This window comes from Oncorhynchus mykiss, chromosome 19 (assembly GCF_057628025.1).
Source record: "Oncorhynchus mykiss isolate SJ-2025 chromosome 19, ASM5762802v1, whole genome shotgun sequence".
In the NCBI taxonomy this organism is placed as follows: domain Eukaryota; kingdom Metazoa; phylum Chordata; class Actinopteri; order Salmoniformes; family Salmonidae; genus Oncorhynchus; species Oncorhynchus mykiss.
The window spans coordinates 17,087,049-17,110,768 of NC_143040.1; the positions used below are offsets into that span (position 1 = coordinate 17,087,049).

Sequence of the window (23,720 nt, forward strand, 5' to 3'; positions counted from 1 at the left end):
ATCAATCTTCAATTTATTTTTTTACCTTTATTAAACTAGGCAAGTCAGTTAAGAACAATTTTTTATTTTCAATGACGGCCTAGGAACAGTGGGTTAACTGCCTTGTTCAGGGGCAGAACGACAGATTTTTACCTTGTCAGGTCTGGGAATCGATGTTGCAAGTCCAATGCTCTAACCACTAGACTACCTGCCGCCCCGCCCCGCTACAAGATTGTGGACACATTATTGAATTAACTGTGAGGAATGCTTGACACTGGGAGCATGTCAATACATTAATCAGGGTTGTGTTCATTAGGCACCACACGGAAGAAAACAGACTAACTACCTGGAGTTCTCCATTAAGAAACACTCCTTTTCGTATTCCGTTGTAAAACGTTTTCTGTTGCATGCCCTAATGAACACAATCCAGATGCCATTTTACCTTGGAAACTCTAGACAAGTCCCAACATATTATGTAATCTCCTACAGAAATCTCTCTCCAGGCATTCCTGGAACTCATCGTCACAGTCATCTTTATCACAGTTACAAGTGGCATAGCAACAGTTGTGCTGGTTACAGAACTTGGTCAAGGATGGGTTGTCGATGTCAACTTGTAGAGTAGACAAAAGAGATGAACATTAGATTAATGCTCACGATTGTGCAGCTGTATAACTTTTTGAGGATCTGGGGACCCATGCCAACTCTTCTCAGTCTCCTGAGAGGGAAAAGGCATTGTCGTGCCCTCTTCGCAACTTTCTTGGTGTGTTTGGACCATGATAATTTGTTGGTGATGTGGACACCAAGGAACTTGAAACTCTCGACCGGTTCCACTACAGCCCTGTCGATTTTAATGGGGGTGTGTTCGGCCCTCCTTTTCCTGTAGTCTACGAGGGAGAAGTTGTGGTCCTGGCACCACACTGCCAGGTCTCTGACTTCCTCCCTATAGGCTGTCTCGTCGTTGTCTGTGATTAGGCCTACCACCGTTGTGTCGTCAGCAAACTTAATGATGTTGTTGAATTCGTGCCTGGCCATGTAGTCGTGGGTGAACAGGGAGTACAGGAGGGGACAAAGCACGCACCCCTGAGGGGCCCCCGTGTTGAGGATCAGCATGGCAGATGTGTTGTTGCCTGCCCTTACCACCTGGGGGCGGCACGTCAGGAAGTCCAGGATCCAGTTGAAGAGGGAGGTGTTTAGTCCCAGGGTCCCCAGATAACATTCCTGTAAAGACTAGTCTTCATTCCCTAAGTTATAGACCTCACCAGAAATGCCATCAGGGGGAATTGTATGATCTTCCCCACCAGCAACATTGTTAGCCTGGTTAAACCAGAATGAATGCTGAACTCACCAGTGAAGTGAAACAATTGACAATGGTGAGCGCAGCATTCAGTATGATTTAACTATGCTACAAGATGGTGGACACATTATTGAATTAACTGTGAGGAATGCTTGAGTCAAGTCCTGCTCTGTGTTCCACACTGGGAGCATGTCAATACATGAATAAGGGTGGTGTTCATTAGGCATCACATGGAAGAAAACAGACTGAAATAGGCAGAAACTACAATAAGAAACACTCATTGTCGTGTTCCGCTGTAAAAAGTTTTCTGTTCCATGCCCTAATAAACACAACCCATGTGCCATCTTACCTTGGACACTCTGGGCCAGTCCCAACATCTTCTGTAATCTCCTACAGATGGTCTCCAAGCATCCCTGGAACTCATCGTCACAGTCGTGTTTATCACGGTTACAGGTGTCATAGCAACGGTGGTGCTGGTTACAGCACTTGGTCAAGGACGGGATGCCGATGTCAAACTGTAGAGTAGACAAAAGAGATGACCATTAGATCAATGCAATATATAATATGACAGCTCTTACAACATTCCTATAAACAGTAGTCTTCATTCTCTACGTTCTTGACCTCATCTGAATCTGGTAATGAATGGTGTGGCTGTTGAACAAGTAGAGGACACAAAATTACTTGGTGTTACCTTATATTTAAACTGTCATGGTCAAAACATATAGATTCAATGGTTGTAAAGATGGGGAGAGATCTGTCTGTAATAAAGAGATGCTCTGCTTTTTTGACACCACATTCCACAAAGCAAATCCTGCAGGGTCTAGTTTTATCTTGATTATTGTCCAGTCATATGGTCAAGTGCTGCAAATAAATTCCTAGTTAAGCTGCAGCTGGCCCAGAACAGAGAAGTACTTCTTGCTCTTCATTGCATTACTATGCATGCCAGTCTCTCTTGGTTAAGAGTTGAGGAAAGACTGACTGCGTCACTTCTCATTTTTATCAGAAACATTATTGTGTTGGAAATTCCAACTTGTTTGCATAATCAACTTACACACAGCACTGACAAACACACACTTACCCCACCAGACATGCCACCAGGGGTCTTTTCACAGTAACCAGGTCCAGAACAAATTCAAGAAAACGTACAGTATTATACACAGCCTTGAGTGCATGGAACTCCGTTCCATCTTGTATAGAGCATGTGAACAGAAAACCTGGTTTCAAAAAACAAATAAAGCAACACCTCATGGCACAACACCTCTCCCCCATGTGACCTACTTGTTGTGTGTATGCACCGACATGTATGTGTAACTGACAGATGCACACACACTTTACATGTTAATGTTCTTAAATGTATGTAAATTGTAAAGTATTTTGTCTGTAATGTATTTTTCGTTTTGTGTCGGAACCCAGTAAGACTAGATGTCGCCATTGGTGTCAGCTAAAGGGGATCCTAATAAATGTAAAAAGCTCATAAAAATGTCTGGTCCTGAAGAGCCGCAGCTGTAGCTACCTATACACTATAGTGTGTGCAGGCTGGGACAACAGTCTGCACACACTGCGCCCCCCACAGGACTAATAGGGAAGACCACTGCTATAGATCAAAGTCATACATGACATTAGCTCACCTGGAATCCTAACAGGGGCGTCCCACATCCATTGGTAGGGGATGGTCTGTAACCAGGCCGGGCTTGTTACTAGTTTATAACGTTACTAGTTTATAACGTGCAAGGCAACAGCAAAGGTCTTCTGAGTTCTCCCACCTTCTTTTATCTTGTTGAAAGAGTTAACCTGTTCAGAGAGACTACGGACAGTGTTGGGGGTCACCCTGTGCCAGTTTAATGATTACAATCCAAGATACAGTAGAGTGGTGCTTGTCTTTTTTTTGTCTGTGGATCCTAATCACTTTCAACTGTGCTTTTGAGTAAATGGATTATCCACATAGCATAAGCAAAGTAGTTATTACCATGTTTTTTCCCACTACAAACAAGTATTGGTGTGTGTGTGTGTGTGTGTGTGTGTGTGTGTGTGTGTGTGTGTGTGTGTGTGTGTGTGTGTGTGCAGCCTGAGGGAGGGACTTTACCATCAATGCATTCGTAGTGACACATTCCATCATGTCCTCCAAGTAAGTCCAGAACCACGTTGAGATCTTTTTTAATGGTATAGATCTTATTGAGGTACTTGTCAATGTTATGGATTCCATTGCGAATGGCTTTTAAAGTCATTCTTCGGTCCCGTGTTTCAGGTTCAAGTTCCTTACTATATGAAAATACACAGCTCAGAAATCCACAGGAACACAGTAAGCCCACGAGAAAAAACGAAATGCAACTATGAACGTGCACGATGACTGACCGTCCACCTGATGCAAGTGCTAGAAAATAGTTTGCAATTGGTCGACATGTGAATCCCAAAAGTTAAATTATCCTAACATGTAAACCGCTGTGATATATATTTTCAACAGCCAAAAACAATGCATTTTCAGCTGTTCGAAGTTGGTGTACCAAACCGATAGTAAAAGACGCTAAAACTACATTTAAGAACAAGAAGCATAGAAATAGTGCACATAGAATATAGGCTACCGCTTCTTAGATTTGCCTTCAACGAGAATGACAGATATATAACTCACATTTCTATGTGGATTTGATGTGGTCGCCCAAAAAGTTACATATTGTAGCCAACCTCGCCTAGTTGGGCATGCGAAATCAAGTGAGTCTAGTATCAGCGCTTAGTTGTGGTCGAGTTGTCTGGTACGCGGTACCAGAACCAACATTTTGGAGTTGAATTGCGTACCAGCTCCTATATAAAACAAGTAGAATATCACCGGCCCAGATTCACACAGTGAGCCCCAAAAAAGTTTGATCAAAGCGGAATGAAAGCGGGTTCGGCATTTATCGATTCTGCTATGTTCAAGTTTATTTGCCACTAGTCTGTGATTCTATGCTTGACAGTAGGCTAGTAGTGTTCGAGAATGTGTGGATTGAAAATGCATCAGTGTGAATGGCATGATGCGTTGTTCCAAATGGCCAAATCAGGGGTTGTAAGGTCATAAAAAGTAATGGAAATGTTTGTTAACATAGTTCATGAAGGCACACTTAAATATTGTTACTCACTTATCAGCCATCATAGGAATGACCCTTCAGTGCATGTCTATGTGTACTGCTTATGTGCCAGTGGGCCGTTGCCCAAGAAGAGAGAGCGCGACATTTCAGCAGCGGATATAAAATAATAACTATTCCAATTCAAAACATAACTTGTAGTAGTTCTCGCTAGTTAACTATAGCCTTCCCAAAGGCACTGCAATTAACTTCCTGTGCGAATTGAGGTTATTCTGAGGGCAAAAATGTTTTTTTTACACTCAGTGTATATAGATGTCTAATTAGATAGCATTCTGAAGTTACCTTATCCATATTGTCCCTGATTCATTGAATGAATCTCGCAAATGGAAGCTCGGCCAAAACCCTCCTTCCGCTAATTTCGTTGTGTCTATGTACTGACGTGTGTAACTGATAGATTCGCACACACACATATTAATGTTTTTAACTTTATGTAAATTGTATCTAATGTCTTTTTCATTATGGGTCTTGGCCAAAACCCTCCCTCTGTTAACTTAGCCAGTGTTTATCATGACCAAAAAGCTTATTTTTTAAAAGATTACAAACTATTTCAATTTTGTGGCTGTTGAATCTAGTGGAAACCGTTTATCATCCACACAGGGGCTTGAAAACCACTGCACCTGTCAGGGGTGCGTACTGGCAGCAGAGAAGTCAGACGCAGGAGAGCAAAACTGTGCTTCCAACGGCTCAGTTTAATCATCAAAACCCACCGGATACAGAACAATAAGATAAATGGGTACATAACCGAATGCACACCAGCACTGACAACAAACAATTACGGACAAGGACATGCGGGGGTAACAGAGGGTTAAATATACAACATGTAATTGATGGAATTGGAACCAGGTGTGACGGAAGACAAAACCAATGGAAAATGAAAGTGGATCGGCCATGACTAGACAGTCGGTGACGTCGACCGCCGAACGCCGCCGGAACAATGAGAGGGGCCGACTTTGGCGGAAGTCGTGACAGCACCAGTTAAAGCAGCAGTCGAAACAATAATAAAGCGGTTGTCAGTAAAACGCTGAGGGATGGGGCTTGAGGAATGTAACCTCTCTCAAAATCATAGACAGAGCTATGGATGCAAGGACTGAACAGCCATTATATCAACATGATAGTTTAAACCATGTTTTGAGGCTGCAGTGGGCTATTTGTTTGACATTTTCTTTGTTTACAAACATTGCAGTAAAACAAGTTCATAATTGGGGTTTTGATGTTGTATGCCAGTTGAACTAAGCTCATGATGCATTTATAAATTATAGCCTATTCTTCAAGAATCAATGTGTGCATATCATTAATTTATAAGTATAAAAAATGATGTAACTGCTGATTAGCACTTTATGCATGCATTTGCCCAATCCTGATTCGTCCAAATAAACAACAAAAAACAAATCCAGAAACTACTGGGAGGATTGATTATATGTAAGTGTTCATCTACAAAACCCTTTTGTGTAAACTCCCTCTTCATCTATGTAGTCTGGTCTCCTTCACCACCAGCAGTTACCATACCCGGTCTGATGGGCAGTTGCTACTTAAAAAAAAAAACATTTATTTAACTAGGCAAGTCAGTTAAGAACAAATTCTTATTTACAATGATGGCCTAGGAACAGTGAGTTAATTGCCTTGTTCAGGGCCAGAACGACAGATTTTTACATTGTCAGTTTGAGGATTCAATCTAGCAACCTTTCTGTTACTGGCACACACCTCTAACCACTAGGCTACCTACATAAAGTCCTTGCACTATTAAGCAAGACTGCCTTCTTGTCTTGTGCACCGGAGGTATGGTGTAGTGTACAATCCATACTTCATCTAGATATGTTAGTGCCACTGAATGAATTGAAATGTTCATGGGAGACTGTTACAGAGTAGTGTAAATGCTTTTTTGGGGCTGGATCATATTGTTGTATGTTTTATTTCTGTAATGTATTGATTGTTGCGGCATTTTCGGCCATGTATCCCTTGAAAAAGCGACTCTGGGTCTCAATGTTTTTTTCCTGGTTAAAAAACAGTTAAATAAAATGGTGAACCGCAGGGCATCGGTATGTCCTTTGACGTGAATTGGCAAAAGCACTAAGGGAGGAGGAGTGCCCTTTTCAAGTCAAACAGTAGTCTGTGCCGCTCTGTCAACAAGGTCCGTCATCCAGAAACATACATAGGCCTACATCTCTTTTCCATTCAAAATATGTTTGCATTTTCAAACTAGTTTTCATTGGGAAAGCAGATGCTTTTTTTGTCAAAAGCAATCACTTTTACATGTGAAAACACAGAACCGTACTCTTTACTCCACGTGCTAATTACGTTTTGAGCGGATTTCTCCGTGGGCTTTGAACCGGACACCTGTCTCACACCCCGGAGGCAGGCCGGTTCCAAAACAAACGCAATCAACTTTCACCCGGTAAAAAAACACGCATTGTCGGGCGCCCGGGCATATTAATTGAACCCCTCAATGTTGCTCATCAACCACAAAATCCTACATGTGCATTGACAGATTCTCGCCGTTTCATCTGTCCACATAAATTAGTCCCCGAGAGATTATAGTCTGGTCTCAATGAAATAGAGTAGGCTGCCTATGCGTGGGAGGAGAATCAAGTGGTAGTCGTCTTTTCAAGAAAATTACATTAAATATGATTAGACTACAGTTTACTAGTGTCTGTAAATAAATGATAATGGAAAGAAGTGGAGGCCGCTCAACCAACGTTAGTCAAGGTGCAATAATACAAATTATTGAAAAGGCGTAACGCGCGGATAGGCTATGGTGAGCGAACCTTTCATTTGCAATAAATATTAATTACCCATTTATTTGTCTCTGCCTGCAAATTATCCTCCTAAAATGTAGGCTATATCCTATATGCAAAACGTAGTTCAAGAGAATGTACAAGTGTCCGCTCTCGCTGCTCATATTCAGTAGCCACACATGCGAAATAAAGCAGTCTACATAGCCAATGCATGGGCGGAGAAGTGTAACAGTATAACTTTAGTCCGTATCCTCGCCGGGCTCGAACCAGGGACCCTCTGCACACATAGACAATTGACACCCACGAAGCATCGTTAAACATCGCTCCACAAAATCCTCGGCCCTTGCGAGTGACGTCACCGATTGAAACGCTATTAGCGCGCACCACCGCTAACTAGCTAGCCATTTCACATCGGTTACAGAAGTGTAACCAAAACAATACACTTACTGGGCAGGATAATGTAGCCATTACCCTCATCACTGTATCATTATGTGCATACATTTGTATTCAATGTCTTCTTACCTTTTATAAACATTTATATTCTCTCTTAATTTATACTTCATATAAATGTGTGGCAGAACAAACAAATGACATACATGACAACAACCACTAAACAACCTTTGCATAGGAGAACAATTCTACAAAATTATCAAATAGCAATTTAAAAACTCAGATCACCCAACATTCATTCATTGAGAGCACATCCAGGCCCCTTCACAAGGCTTAGCACATTGTTATCAATGGAAACTTCCACAGCTCTATCCCAAGATACAGTATTGACTTCAATGTTTCTCTGTTGGCTTGACTATTCCAGAATCCCCTCTGGGTGGCAACTCATAGATCCCTCTTGACTTCAAATTTGCATATGCAGGAGTCTCTCTGGCTGTCCATGTAAGGTTTACACCCCATGTGCATGACAGCCTCAAACAGCAGGGTCACAGTATTCTCACACGCTGTATAGAGAGAGACATGGAAACACGACTTGATCATTATATACAGACATATGAAACACACAGAAAAATGAATCAATATCAAATGTTATTTGTCACGTGCACAGTTTACAGTAGGTATAAAAGGTGCAGTGAAATGCTTGTGCTAGCTCCCCCAACATTGCAGTACTATAATTAAGCAATATGGCCCGAGGGGGTGTGGTATATGGCCAATATTCCATGGCTAAGGGCTGTTCTTATGCACGACACAACACAGCCGTGGTATATTGGCCATACACCAACAAAAAAACAAGGTGACTTATTGCTATTATAAACTGGTTACCAACTTAATAGGTGCAGTAAAAATACACGTTTTTTTCATACCCATTGTATGGGGTTCTGGTTTGTAGGATATACCACGGCTTTCAGCCAATCAGCATTCAGGACTTGAACCACCCGTTTTCTGTTGCATGCCCTAATATGGATATAGACCTCACCCTAAGTTATAGACCTCACCAGAAATGCCATCAGGGGGAGTTGTATGATCTTCCGCACCAGCAAGATTGTTAGACTGGTTAAACCTGACTGAATGCTGAACTCACCAGTGAAGTGAAACAATTGACAATGGTGAGCGCAGCATTCAGTATGATTTAACCAGGCTACAAGATGGTGGACACATTATTGAATTAACTGTGAGGAATGCTTGAGTCAAGTCCTGCTCTGTGTTCAACACTGGGAGCATATCAATACATGAATCAGCATGGTGTTCAATAGGCAACACATGGGAGAAAACAGAAAGAAACAGGATGGAAGAAAACAGACTGAAACAGGCAGAAACTACAATAAGAAACACATTGTCGTGTTCCGTTGTAAAACGGTTTCTGTTGCATGCCCTAATAAACACAACCCATGTGCCATCTTACCTTGGACACTCTGGGCCAGTCCCAACATCTTCTGTAATCTCCTACAGATGGTCTCCAGGCATTCCTGGAACTCATCGTCACAGTCGTGTTTATCACGGTTACAGGTGTCATAGCAACGGTCGTGCTGGTTACAGCACTTGGTCAAGGACGGGATGCCGATGTCAAACTGTAGAGTAGACAAAATAGATGACCATTAGATCAATGCAATATATAATATGACAGGTGTAATAACATTCCTATAAACAATGGTCGCCGTACAGGGGAGCCGCCCTACTATGGCTGACCCTGTAAAACAACACATTCCACTGCACATATGTGTGACAATAAAATAAAATACATTTTGTGTGTGTGTGGGGGGGGGGGGGGGGGGGGGTCTTCATTTATGGTCCTGAAGAGCCGCAGCTATAGCAATACACTATAGTGTGTGCAGGCGTCACTGTCTGAAACACAGGTCTCTGCTAATCATAAAAAAACATGAGTTGCTAAACCAGGTGGGTTAGTGCTGGACTGGTCTGCACACACTGCACCCCCCCCACAGGACTAATAGGGAAGACCACTGCTATAGATCAAAGTCATACATGACACTAGCTCACCTGGAATCCGAACAGGGGTGACCCACATCCATTGGGTGGGTTTGGTTTGTAACCAGGCCGGGGTTCTGGTTTGTAACCTGCAAGGAAAGAGCAAAGGTAGAGAGGTGTTCAGTGTTCTTCTTTAATCTTGTTGAGAGAGACGACCTGTTCAGAGAAACTACAGTGTGTGTTGGGGGTGGCACTGTACCAGTTTAATGGTTTACAACTCAAGATAGCTACAGTGGTGCTTATCTGCTTTGTTTGTGAAACATAATCACTTTCAACTGAGCTTTTTAATAAATGGCCTGTCTGCATAATAAGCAAAGTAGTTATGGCCATGTTTTTATTTCCATTACCAACAAGTACTGACTGTGTGTGTGGCCTGAGAGACCTTACCATCGCTGCATTCATAGTGACACAGTCCATCTTGTCCTCCAAATAAGTCCAGAGCAACGTTGAGGTATTTGTCAATGTTATGGATCCCATTGCGAATGGTTTTTAAAGTCATCCGCCAGTCCGGTGTTTCAGGTTCCTTACTACATGACACACAGCTCAGAAATCCATAGAAAGATAGTAAGCCAACGAGAAAAACCGGGATACAACTGTTATGATGCATGATGACAGCACCGGTGCTAGAAAATAGTTGCAATTGGTCGGCATGTGAATCCAAAGTTAAATGACTGCACCAAACGTCGGTAAAACAAATAATTTCACACTTTCCCAAATGTTACACTATTGGTCCTATTCGATGTCAACAAATCGCCTGTCATGCAATTCTCTTTCCGGATGTGGGATTAGTCACGTGACAGCAATAAGCCTATCAGTGCCAATATACATGGCACTTACAGTACACGTGGTCACTCAACGCCCACAGATGTTCGAAGTTCATGCATGCCACGAACAAACGTAAATTCATGACCGATTTGATGATTTTTACTGAGACATTGTCTTGCTTTCTGTTTTAAGGCAATATTAATCAGTGTAGTACTTCAGTATTTTTATTTAAGTAGTGTTTTTTTTTGTGGGGGGGGGGGTATCTGTACTTTACCATTCATATTTTTGCCAACATTTACTTTACTTTTCTAAAGAAAATAATGTACTTTTTACTCCATACATTTTCCGTGACACCCAAAAGTACTTACATTTTGACAGGAAACTGGTCTAATTCACACAAATCAAGAGAACATCCCTACTGCTTCTGTTCTGGCAGACTCACTAAACACAAATGTTTCCTTTGAAAATGGTCTGTGTGCCCAGTTATGTCAATTTAAAAAAGGCAAGAAAAGTCTGTCTGGTTTGCTTAATACACAGCATTTGAAGTGGTTTATACTATTACTACCTAAGTACATTTTAGCAGTTCCATTTAGTTTTGATACATTTAAAACCATTTAACACCAAATACTTAGTATTTTACTGGGTGACTTACCTTAATAGAAAATTACAAAAGTATCTTTCCTTTTACTCAAGTATGACAATAGAGTACTTGTCCCACCACTGATATTAATCAATACAAGTGATAATCACTGTAGGCCTATAACCGATGTATTTTTCAGAAACACCACCACAATTCTCATGGACTTCCAGGAGAAACAGCAAAGTCTCCTTTCTAGTAGACTTGTTCAGTTGCATTTCAGTTTTAAGAATCACACTACCAACCTGTTTGGGTACCAAGCTGGAGCATGTAGCCATACAAATCCACATCAACACATATTTTACAAGCCTCATGAATATGGTGAGGCCATATTAGGTTGAGAACAAGGCTTCCTGCAAAACGAAAGTGAGACTATACAAACTACTAGAGTAACGGATCTGTATACCAGGGAGAATATTATGTGGAGAGAATAGGCCTACAGTCTGAGTACTATGAACACATTTTAAAAGGGTGTTTAACCTGCCCTTCCATCTGCTTCATACACACAATTGCACATGCTCTTGTGCTCGAAACAAATCAAAACTGCTTCTGGTAATAATTTATTGTTTATTCAAATGATTAATCGAGCAATGAAGAAAAACCTTGTTTTTCTACTTAAATAACTCCATAAATTTTCAAACATTCAAAATGAAAAATATACAATTGATGAAGATTATGGTTCCAACTTCACATTTTTTCCCAGGCCAAAAAAAGTTCAAGTGAGACAGTGGTCATTTCTTCATCTGCGGAATGAACTTCAAGGTCCATGTAACTCCACACAAGGTTCCACTGTGGGTTCCACTGTGGTAGCTAGGAAGCATTCTCTGGGTTCCTCACAATACTAGCACTGCTAATGTATGGACTGGAAGGAGGGCAGCATCTCCAGATGAGCCTAAAAATCTTGTTTAAGTCAAGCAGGTGAAGTAGTTATCTAGAGTGAAGAAGATTGTGATTTGCTTGTTACAGCAGAATGCTTGGCGCTTCAATACTCGAGGCACCAGCACAATGCCTTCTGCTTTTCTAGTCAGTGTTCATTTCCAGAGTGGGTTCTTATTTCCAGAAAACACAAAAAGACAAGCAAAGATAGAAGAGAAAGAAGTTGTGGTTCTCAAGTGTTTTGGGAGGTTGGTCTATTCTTCAGTTGGTTCATTGAGATGCAGCAAGGCAGTTCCCAGGAAGGAGGGGGTGGTGAGGAGGATGGAAAGATGGGTACTGGGGGAGGGATGGGGACAACTTATAACGTCAACGGTAAGGCTAATTATTTTTATTTTCCTCCTTTCAATCTCCATGGTTTTTCCTTAAAAAAAACATTTACATACATATCTCTATTCATATATCTCTTCTAAAAGCGTCCTGTGGGAGCCTGCGGCATCAGGCGGGCTCAGCCCCCCCTGAACAGGTCATTTAGTCTGTCCAGCTCCTTGCAGTTATCCATGGTCATCAGCTCAGCCTTCTTACGCAGGCGGTCGTCCCTGTAGACCTTAGCAGCATACAGCAAGTCTGTTTCTGAGAGAGAAGGGGGAGATGTCAATATCAACCATGTCACACTAAGCTACGTCGAGGGAATGCTTTCGTCACAAAATAGAAGGAAATGAATGCGTGTTTTGTACGAGTAACTTGTATTGCTTTACATGGGGCTAATTTGATTGAAGTCCTCACTGTAATTATACCCTGCAGGGGCTGCGTGCTACACCACTGCTTATAACTATAAGAAATCTGTGTCAAATCAATTATATCCAGGTCAGAGCTTCAGCTAGGCATTTGGTTTTCTAACTTGCTAGGTACGTGGCTAGATTACAGCAGAGACATTTAATCTCCTCCTGGATCAAGATCCCTGTTGCCTAAATTGTTTTAATATTTATGGTAGTACCTGGTATGGTACAGAAAAGGTATGAACATCTGGATACCGCCCAACTAATAGAGGCATGATGGACACCTACTCGTCTGCCTCTCCTTCCAGCAGTTGTTTCTGACATTAGACACGTAGTCCTCCTCCACGTTCTTCTCAATCTTCTGCAGATTGGAGCCCTTGTACTCTGTCTTGAAGTCTCTGTTGACGTAGTAATCCACATGCAGGTTCTCCGTCTGCCGTTTCACCGTCTGCCCCGTGGACCTGGAGAAGACAGAGGACAGGCATCAGGTTACAGACGGCTGTTCTGAGAACAGCGAGATGTATAGCTTTTTATACCAGGTGAAGAGATGAGGCAATGGGAATGATCAAACACACACAATAAATGCATCAGTACTTTACTGGTAGGTGTGTCCGTTACTTACACCAACCATGTCACCATTTGACAGAATTTTTCAGCACCGAGCAAGTGGAGCAGGGGTACAGAATAAAAGGCCTGGGCCGTGTTCAGGTGGGAGAAAACGTTTGGAAACGGAGTGGTACCACTTAAATACATGTGTCCAATATGAACACAACCTTTTAAGTACTGTGATCCACACTGAGCACGACCCCAGCGTGAGTGTGTGTGTGTGTACACGTACGGTCTGGAGTAGAGGCTGTAGGGAGGGGTAGACACCATCAGTTGGCTCAAGATGGACACCAGGATCAGTACAACGATGGGTATCAGCTGGATAAACATGGAGAACCCTCCCTGGAAAACAGATTACAGAAATCACTAAGCAGACACTATTTTGTCCTGCAGCTCAGTTGGTAGAGAATGGCACTTGTGACGGCAGGATAGTGGGTTTGATTCCCAGGATCACCCATAACGTAAAATGTATGCACGCATGACTAAGCCGCTTGGGATAAGAGTCAGCTAAATGGCATATATTACTATTTAATATTTTAAGACGTGTACTGTCCTGTTCGTGACTTTGCATGTTTCCCTGCTTTACTATGTAGCACACGGAAATTAACTAGAGCTCATCCCAGTCAAGGCTGGAACGGTTGTGTCCTTCACTAAAACAGAGCCTGCAATATGCTGCCGAGACTCCCATAGCTTGTAGAGGGGGGTCTGCTATGGAAGTCTGACCTGAAGTTACCCCAGACTCACTAGGTATTATATTGACAGTCACAGTATACATCTGGCAGTGTAGATGCCAGACATTACATACCTCTCCCCTCTCCTCTGCTCTCTCCCGTCTTTGGTCCGTCTGCTGGCTGTATCGCGCCCTGCCGTTGGTGAACGTGTGGGCAGCCGCTGCGGAGAGGAGGTACCCTGTTAGTGACTCGGCAAAGACTTGCAATACAATACTCATTTAATAAACATTCATGTTTGAGCAAGACAATTGTATTTCATTGATGTAATGAATTAAGACTTGTTTATTAAACATTGAGACAAACTCTGCAAGTGTCTCTTACAAGAGGGGAATCCTCCTCCGAAGAACATGTTGAAGAGGTCCTCGGGAGTGATGTCGGCCTCGAAGCCCCGGTGGAAGTCAAACCCTTGGCTGTGGGCGTGGCCAGGACTGGTCGGCTCCTCCGCCCCCGTGAGGTCATACTGCTTTCTCTTGTCTGGGTTGCTAAGCACGGCGTACGCGTTGCCGATCTCTGTTAGAACCACAACACACTCGTGGTCAATAAGTGTCACATTAAGTCAGCGAAAAAGTAGACATTGGCTCGGATCTGATGCCCCATTTAACACTGATCTGCAAACTTCACGTCGGGGGGGCCAGACGTAGATACTCTGCCAGTCCTCAATCTATTCCAATTCAATTAATGGCAGGTCAAATTTAGGCTGCTGACAATGCTGTAGGGGCTCACTTGTTCCAGACCCGGTCCGATCAGTGAGGGAAGCAGAAGAAGTCATTTTTGAAAGCTACTTTATTAACCAGAGCTGAGTGAGAGAGACCCTTCTAGCAGGCGGGAGGGAGAGACAGCAACCAACCAAGCTGACTGGCACTATAGTAGACTAATAGCTGCCATAGCTCGATTACTTATCATCAATATGATTACGTAGTGCCCGTCTTAACTGCATCAAACCAGGAAAAGCTAGTTACGGTAGGCTGAGGCTGCAGTGCAGCATACGCTTCCTGATCCTACAGTTACAAACAATTCTATTCAGATAAGTAGCAGCCTGCCTACCTATTGGTTCTTGTAGCCTATTCTTCTCCTTTAACTCCGTCATTTTAATTCCATCTTCCATTGATTAGATCTCTCCTAACTTTTGCCACACACGGAGTAAGGCAAAATGGCTGTAGCCCATTGCCACTTTGATGACTAATGACCGGCCAACAACCCGCCACTCGTGAAAACAAGAGCAGCAGCATAAATTATACAATTTCTCTCCCTCTACTGCAGCAGTTACGTTCGGCTTGGTACCTTCCGGACAAGTTGGTTAAATTTACACATACCCGAGACCTGTGTCAATCATATCAGATCTGACCCAGACCTGTGACTCGCCCGGGTCCCGAAATCGGGTACAGGTGGATCCGTGAAGACCTGTAGCCTACATTACAGCCACATTTTTATTTATTTATTTATTTAACTAGGCAAGTCAGTTAAGAACAAATTCTTATTTTCAATGACAGCCTAGGAACAGTGGGTTAACTGCCTGTTCAGGGGCAGAACGACAGATACCTTGTCAGCTCGGGGGTTTGAACTTGCAACCTTTCGGTTACTAGTTCAACACTCAGCAACACTAGTCTACCCTGTTGCCCCTGTAGATGCCAGACATGCATACATGCCAGACATGCATACCTCTCCCCTCTCCTCTGCATCGCGCCCTGTGATACATGTGATTGGCACCAAACACAAAAACAATGCATGTGAAACTTCTTACTTTTGAAGGCCTCTGTAGCTCCGGGGGCTTGGTTTTTGTCTGGGTGGAACTTGAGTGCTAGTTTCCTGTAGGCTTTCTTCAGCTCCTCCTCATTGGCCTCCTTGCTGGTGCCCAGGACTTCATAGTAGTCCTTACACCGCTTTATCCTTTAAGAGAGATGACAGTGAGTGATTCATCAGGGCTATGTTACACATGTCCAGGAAACAGATATAGACCTAGTTTATTACAATGCAGTGGATCTGATTAATCACGAGGGCTGTAGCACAGATCACATTTGGCCCAAAAGCAATACAAAAAACCTCTAATGGATATTTCTTGCTTCAAGAACTAGTATTTGGAAAGTATCTAGGTTGTGCCTTTACATTTAGAGAAAATCAACATCCAAGTGAAGAATTTTCACTTCTGGTCTGTTTAGCAAGTGTTCCTGGAAGTTTCGCAATGTTGCACCTCTGGGTTTAGAAAACTGTGCTCCTGAAGTACCATTTGAAACCACAAGAGGGCAAATCAACATTGTTGGCAGAACAGAGCAGGAGAGTTCAAACGCAATCGACTCTGTATTGCATGACCTGCAGAAGAGAGATTGCCTCCAGTCTCCAAGGAGAACCACCTGAGATACTTGCCAGACTGTTACATTAACATTCAATTAGAATAATCAAATATATGCTGATGTCACTGTGTACCTTTCAATTGGAGGTTAAACCCTACACTGCATGTAGGCCTGTTTTAACAAAACATACAGGTTAGTCTAAACAAACACAGCATCTTAGTAAACAAACATACCGTCTTACGCTCTTTACAATGGGACTAGATGTTGGTCAGGCCTACCAAGCACTATGTGAGTGTTGCCATAACGAGATGTGTCACAGCTCTCTTTTGTCTCACTCTCTCAGTCCCTCTCCCTTCCCCTCTCACTGGCCTTAAGGGCACCTTGCCGAGTCTGAGGTTCCCATAGGGGTAGTATGGTGTGTAGAACACTGCAGTGTCCTCATTGAGCAGTTGATTAACGGCCCACACACACACCACCAATGGCACAAAGCCGACCACAACAAGCCACCCAAACAGCTCTGCCATGAGACTTGCATACAAATACACAGACAACCCGTCTGCTGTCATTAGCTCAGCAAACACTGCAAATATTCCACAGGCTTCAACTTCAAACCCAACTCCAAAATGTTGAGCTGAGTAAGTGTTTCAACAGCAGCCTTCTCTACATAAAAAGTGTGTTATTGGCTGGCTCATAGTACAGTAGAGAAGTTTAACCCCTCTGAGTACACCACACTGGACTGGGGGATTATGAGTGATCCTGTAGGTCAACTGCAGGGTTAATTAACAAACCATAAAGATGCTAGAGAAAACAAAACATGGAGCCCAATAGAACCATCTAACTACCGTCAGACGACCTCGCTAGGGGAAGGTGGAGGCCTAGGCTACACTCGGCCCATTATTAGCAACACTTCTGTTCACCAGGGACATCAGTCGCTCAGAGCTCCCAGTCCCAGCCACCTACCCTGGCCTATGGGGACAGCAATGATGAAACAGTGACACAGAAAGAGGTGTTTAACAAGAACTCTCAAGGGAGATCATTCTAGAACACCCCTCCCCCCACGGTTGGTATGATTCAGGGTCCAACAACAATCAGTGGCCAAAGACCCATACTAGCTAACATACTATTTAGCACGTACCGTTCAGTAAAAAGTGTGCAGTGTGATACAACACAGTAGCGGCTACTGATTGGCCGAGTGGGTGGGGCTGCATGCGGGTCGATTTTTTCCCCCCAAATTCAACAGAAACGAATCGCATTAACCAACCTGATAATAGCCAATTTGATTCATTTCTCTAATCAGGAATGGAGTTATAGTCTCTCTATAACCAGCCTCAGTAGGCCTATCACATTCAACCTATACTGCAGTAGACCATACAGCCCAGTGGTGTATAACTCATTCCATTTATAGCCTAGTGTCTGCTGTTTTTTCTTCTTCTGGTGAATTAAGACCTGGACAACCAGGTGAGGGGAGTTCCTTACTAATCAGTGACAATTAATCAAGTACAAGGGAGAAGAGAAAACCCAGTCACTCGGCCCTCCATGGAATGAGTTTGACATATGTTATCGCCATCTCTCATTTAAAAAGGACTGAAGACAGAAACCAATCATTTAGTTCAATTTCAAAATATATATTAGTGAAATCAAAGTGCTGTAGCATATATAAATTAAATCAAATGGTGTAGTACACACAAGAACTTGAAATGTTCAAATCAAAAGGCTATTGAATAGAAGAAAAAAAACAGTCAGGTGAATGGCAAATTCAGAACCGCTGGACAGTAACATAAAGCACTGATCATTGGGAACAAGATCAGAATGACTGCTAAGGCTTGATCCCTAAATTAAATAGTTTGTTTTGTAGGCTACCTATCTATATGTTCAAATCAAAAGACCTGATTAACATGACATCAATAATGCAACCACATCCCGAGTCCCTAGTGCAGACACACTGACAAAAGATGGTTTATTATTTAGGTTAAAAGCGCTGATGGCCAAGAGAACAAGAAACTGAGAAGCCAGAAATTCCACTAAGCCTGGAGAGCTGCAGTGTATGGTGTTGCGGAGTGCATAAAGGATTGGGCCAGCCTGTATGCACTGGGAAACCGTAAATGATCCATTAGTACTTGGTATTTGTAGCGTTCTGACAGTTGACTGTGAATACCCAGTAGGCTCTCCAATGCCATTTCCAAAAGGACAAATTCACTCTCCTTTCCGCTCTCAAAGTATGGCAGTTTGGGTGTGGGAATTCCATAGGCTGAGGCTACTAGAAGTTTCATAATGTTGTGGAGGGGTGGTCAGGTCAACTCCCTGTTTGTTCCTCTCCAGGAAGGATGAGACCATCCGTGCCTCCTCCAATTCCCTTCTGGCTTGACGGTGCCGTCGCTGTTGTGCCAGGTCCTTGGCAATGAATTCCCGTTCCTGTAGAGCTCTACGGGCCTGCACATCCAATTGGTGACATCGTTCATCAGCCTGTCGTTCCTCCTCAAACTGACGCTCAATTTCCTCCAAAGCTAATAGTTTCATCCTGTCTTGTAGGACAGCGGTCTGTGAATCGCTGAGGGCTAGTGAATGGCGGCTGCCACGGCCACTTCCAAAGGGGTATCCACTGGTCAAACTCCCACTCCGTCTAGAGTGCTTCACGATTTCCCATTAGTTAAGGGGTGAGTGGAGCCTGCCTCAGGAAGCTGGTCGACCTGTGCTGTGGGAGTCACCACTCCAAAGCAGTTTCCAGTACTTGGCTCAAAGTGGATGGTTGAGGGCTGAAACGTACAGTTGATCCATCACCACTTTGAGCTCTGGTGGGCTTGCCCTTTGTCGGAAACTCGACCACATAATCCTTAAGATAACCAGGTGCTGGCCTGGTTCTTCTGGTGCTGCTGGTGGTTGAGGATGAAGCCTTTGTTGCTTTAGGCTTAGCGCCTGGATATTTCCTTTGTTCCAAGACCTTTCCCTCAGCTGCTCTCTCCTCCCCGCTTCTTCCTTCCAGTGGAGACAATTATTCCCTCTCCGCCTCCATTTCACCAGTCTTTGGTTCAGTCATCATCCGGTTCGAAGGACCGGTTACTGTCAGAATGTCAAGCATAAAGCACTGACTAATGGTCCCTCGATTGAGACAGAATGACACGGAGTACATGGGTTCATTATTTTGGGTGTGAAGGATATACTTCCAGTTTCATCTAAAATACATCTGATTAGTGTGAGAGCATGCTCACGTGACGTGTGACAAATCCTTATCAATTTCCTGTTGTGGCAAGAACCACCATCAGGTTATTAAAAAATGTAAAATAGATCATAATACACACACATGCAACAGGAAATTCAGGTGAGTAAGGGAATTTACAATCCACCATTTCCTCATCTTAACAGGTAGCCAAATGAAAAAAGAACACCCAAAAGTGTCAGTCTCCTAAATTCACATTGATTACAAAAACTCAGGGTCAACAACCCCAACCAGGCTGAAAGTGGCCCTCCCGCCCTAATCGCCACATGAGAATGCACCAGAGTGAAGCAACAACTACACACACAGGCCTGCCTGCTGCACACATGAGAAGTGGGACAGAGGATCGTACCATACGGCCATCAGGGAGGGCGGAACAGAGATTTTACAAACAGATATGTAATCTGTTTGGGATTGGCTGAGTGAGCAATCAAGTGGAAAATAAGTCAAAAGCCTCCTGCTCACCTCTGCACTCCTTCCACCTGGTCCTTGGTGAAGCCCTTGGTGCTGGGCTCGCCCCCTCCGGCCTCCTGGTCCTGCCCACCAGCCCGGGCCTTGGTGCTCTCCGAGGAGCTGTCTGTAGTACGCTGTCTGCAGTGCGTGCCATTCCCTGCAGAGCTGCCGTTCCTCGTCAAGGTGTCCAACAAGGCTAGGAGGGAAAAGAGAGATGAAGAGAAAGAGAAGACAGAACAAAGCATGACGTGGCACATTCGGAAAGAAACAAAGCTAAGCACTTCAAAGGCAAATTTCACAGAACCAGATTAAGACGGGTCCTCGACTAAAAAGCGCTCTCATTTTCAATCGAAAGTGTTTTTTTAGTCAAGGACTAGTCTTAATCTGGTTCTGGAAAACTGCCACTCAATCTTACTGGGCAAAACACTAGGCTCTTGAAAGTCAGACCACCATGCAAGGGAACATCAGCGGTTCACACAGAAACTAAGGTTACATTGTTCCCAGCATCCAGTTGGCTTCCATAGACGAGCTGTAGTGGAGATCTGGTCATGCGTCCATGAGAGCCGCAGGCGAATATATCCAGCTCTGGTTGCTCAATGAGAATGTGCTAAGCTTTTCCAGTGACACAAAGCAGCTCTCTGTGTCAGTCTACCCATGACCACTGCAGCAGCAGCCTAAGCAACAGCCTGAGTATACTGCCTAGTGCATCGCTGTTCTCTCTGGCAGCACCCAGACTGTGCAATACAGCTCTGCAATTCATGTGAAAGTTTACACAGGTAACTGAACACTATGTTGGATAGACACGCCAGAGTGACAATACTGGCATGTCGGGAAAGATACTCATCTTAATGGTTGTAGTAGTAAATGTATTATTGCATGACACTGAACTTAAGATGGTGGCTGTTTTTCTTCAATCAAGATGCAATCTTCCTGAATCCTCAGAATCCTCCTTGAATTCACTATTCTTTCTTGTTGTGAGTTAATGAAATAAATAAAAATTAAAAGGTGAATAGGATGATTTGGTTTTCCCTGGCCCACTGCCCTATCATTCCTTACCATGGCCCCAGCTTAGCCCTGGCTAATGCGCTACCATTGTTCCCTCAGCTCTGGGTCAATCATTCAATTAAGGGATTGAGGTGGACAAGCCTGTTCATCTCGCTAACCTCATCCTGCACGAGCCACGTTACCTCCTCTGCGCTCAATGGAATCCCTACAAAACACCTTCTCGTCCTGCACGAGCCACGTTACCTCATCTGCTCTGACAGTGGAATCCCTACAAACCCCCTTGCCTCATCCTGCAAGAGCCACATTACCTCCATTTCCAAAAAAAGATTCTCAGCAGAAGTTGAGACAGCCACTTTTCTACTTCCTTCCATTTTTTATATTGAATAAGGCATTGGTGAGGAAGAGCTCGCAAGTAAGCATTTCACTGTACTGTTTGCACCTGCTGTATCCCATGAACATTACCAAATAAACATTGATTTGAGTGAGGTGAATAGGCTGCTATAGCCATCTCCTTGGTGACCATTATAAACACTATTTAACCAAACCTTGAGTATTCACAACAAACACTATTTAACCAAACCTTGAGTATTCACAACAAACACTATTTAACCAAACCTTGAGTATTCACAACAAACACTATTTAACCAAACCTTGAGTATTCACAACAAACACTATTTAACCAAACCTTGAGTATTCACAACAAACACTATTTAACCAAACCTTGAGTATTCACAACAAACACTATTTAACCAAACCTTGAGTATTCACAACAAACACTATTTAACCAAACCTTGAGTATTCACAACAAACACTATTTAACCAAACCTTGAGTATTCACTACAACTAAATGTTCCTTGTGAACATAAACGGTCATGTTTAACTGCATGATGTGAGAGTTAAGCCAACATGAGGAATAATTGCTGTCAACTGTCACATAGCCAACCGTTCAGCTAATATGTGTTCTATTATATATGGCTGCTGTGGAAATTGCAATTTACCTTCATAACAAGGTAAATATGTATCCTGCCTGACATACTAGTATTGACAATTTCAGAAGCTTTTAAATATGATTGGTAGGTGGCAGGCTGCACAATTGACCATAATGCAAGCAGCCTCTTGCAAGAACACAATTCACTCACAAAACATAAGTGTTTGATTACAGACAAGCACTTTTCAACAGACAAAGCAATGAATTACAAAACATCACGGCAGCTGAGAGCAATAAGCAGATAAATTGCTTATGGCCCGAGGTAGCTGCTGGATCATCATCATGTATCAATACAACCACAGCCAGGCTTGGCTTGTGTCCGGATAGTTAGCCAAGTCCCTTACTAAGCTAGTATCAGGCCTACATTGATACCCATTTTAAAATTACATTTCTGTCATGAGGACACTGGAAACAACCCCTAGCTGGCTAACTTACTGGTGCATAGGCATTACTTGCTTAGTCAGTTGACCTTGTTATTGCGAAAGACCATACATGTGGGGAGATAACATCCCAGATTGGGAACTTCGCTCCACTGACCACATAATGAAAAACTGAATTTGTTGGCAATCCAACATTTAGCTAGCTCATATAGGCTAGCTAAAGTTTGTAAATGATAGTTAGCAATAGCTTTGCCAATTGGCTAGTTAGCATAGCCAGTCCACATTCGTCACTGAGCTAAAACATAACTATAAAATGAAACATAGCTTGTCAAGTGAGACATTTAACCGTGGATGATGTCGACCTTATCAAATCAACAAAATGGGCTAAGAAATGGCTAACGTCAAGTAGTTAACGTTAGCGACATAGTACACACTGATAGCATGCTAACGTTAGTTAGCAATTTAAAGAAACGTCACTTCTTCCTTTGCCCTGAGCAGTTTAAAGCGTTAATGACGTTACTTAACCATTTCATCATGTATTCGTTTACGTATTATCCGTGCATTGCAAGTGACAATATTCCAAGGCAAGTTGCCAAATCTTATTTTAAATCGGTGTTTAATGTGTAACGGGCTAATGAACTGAAATATGGCAACGTAGATATTTACCTTTCGCTTTGTAGGTTGGATAGAGCTTCTCTGCTTTGTTTAAGAATTTCACCGCCTTGTCTTTGTCTCCTGCTTCAAGAGCTTTAGTGGCTATATTTATACATTTTTCTGCTTCGTCTCTGTTCCCTTCCATCTTTCTTCCTCCCCCCCGGCTCTCAGCTGACAGTAGTGATGGGTAGTTCGCGAACGAACGGATCTTTTTGGTGAACGTCGGGAACCGAATCAGTGAAATCTGGTCCATGCAACAAAAACAATTCAGCGCCATCTAATAATCCAGCCAGGTAAACATTTATTTGGAGGTGCATTTCCTGATTTGACATAATGGGAGCCTACCTTTTGGGCTTTAAATCGGAAATGTGTTGTTTTTTCACTGGTTCTAGTTTTACATTTCTAAAATGTTCAACTTCATATTCATCATCTCCAGCACCACCACACTAACATATGTGAAAACAGAGTGTTTATATGTTTTGCAGTCAAAAGGATTGGAAACACATCTTCCCATGACATTCACCAATTAGACAATTAGTAGGCACTAATAATTGGTTAAAATCATGACGCACATCAATGATGTCACTGGAAACACTTACCTTCCTTTCTTTATCTATTAAACATAGACACGTGCTGCCATTTTCACATATGTTGATGTTGGGGTGGTGCTGAAGATGAATCTGAAGTCAAATAAAATACAGAAAAAGTTTAACTTCCCTTCAAGCATTTTTAACAGAGCCGTTTGGGGGCCAAATGAGCCGGCTCTTTTACGTGACGGAGCCAAATGATTCGGCTC

At 42.9% G+C, this 23,720-nt stretch overlaps 2 protein-coding genes across 2 annotated transcripts; both read right to left on the reverse strand.

Moving 5' to 3' along the window:
* Positions 1-7,639: 7,639 nt before the first annotated feature.
* Positions 7,640-10,355, reverse strand: LOC110497335 (group XIIA secretory phospholipase A2-like). The gene is made up of 4 exons (XM_090210295.1): positions 9,942-10,355; positions 9,567-9,643; positions 8,974-9,139; positions 7,640-8,074 (listed from the first exon to the last, which is right to left on the reverse strand). The coding sequence occupies exons 1-4, from the start codon at positions 10,159-10,161 to the stop codon at positions 7,956-7,958; spliced, it is 582 nt and encodes a 193-aa protein (XP_090066421.1). The 5' UTR covers positions 10,162-10,355; the 3' UTR covers positions 7,640-7,955.
* A 1,148-nt stretch (positions 10,356-11,503) lies between these two features.
* Positions 11,504-23,256, reverse strand: LOC110497340 (dnaJ homolog subfamily B member 14). The gene is made up of 8 exons (XM_090210288.1): positions 22,937-23,256; positions 19,910-20,093; positions 15,687-15,832; positions 14,267-14,455; positions 14,020-14,105; positions 13,447-13,556; positions 12,897-13,069; positions 11,504-12,462 (listed from the first exon to the last, which is right to left on the reverse strand). The coding sequence occupies exons 1-8, from the start codon at positions 23,199-23,201 to the stop codon at positions 12,338-12,340; spliced, it is 1,278 nt and encodes a 425-aa protein (XP_090066414.1). The 5' UTR covers positions 23,202-23,256; the 3' UTR covers positions 11,504-12,337.
* Positions 23,257-23,720: the final 464 nt, after the last annotated feature.

What these genes read in the sequence shown, in the direction of transcription:
- LOC110497335 (XM_090210295.1), bottom strand. Translation starts at nt 10,161, where the DNA reads ATGCATCATAACAGTTGTATCCCGGTTTTTCTCGTTGGCTTACTATCT. An exon ending in TCACTATGAATGCAGCGATG is followed by an intron (nt 9,644 to 9,941) that starts GTAAGGTCTCTC and finishes CTTTCCTTGCAG; the next exon opens with GTTACAAACCAGAACCCCGG. An exon ending in CACCCCTGTTCGGATTCCAG is followed by an intron (nt 9,140 to 9,566) that starts GTGAGCTAGTGT and finishes TCTACTCTACAG; the next exon opens with TTTGACATCGGCATCCCGTC.
- LOC110497340 (XM_090210288.1), bottom strand. Translation starts at nt 23,201, where the DNA reads ATGGCGCTGAATTGTTTTTGTTGCATGGACCAGATTTCACTGATTCGG. An exon ending in CAGGTGGAAGGAGTGCAGAG is followed by an intron (nt 15,833 to 19,909) that starts GTGAGCAGGAGG and finishes TCTCTCTTAAAG; the next exon opens with GATAAAGCGGTGTAAGGACT. An exon ending in TACAGCCTCTACTCCAGACC is followed by an intron (nt 13,070 to 13,446) that starts GTACGTGTACAC and finishes TGTCTTCTCCAG; the next exon opens with GTCCACGGGGCAGACGGTGA.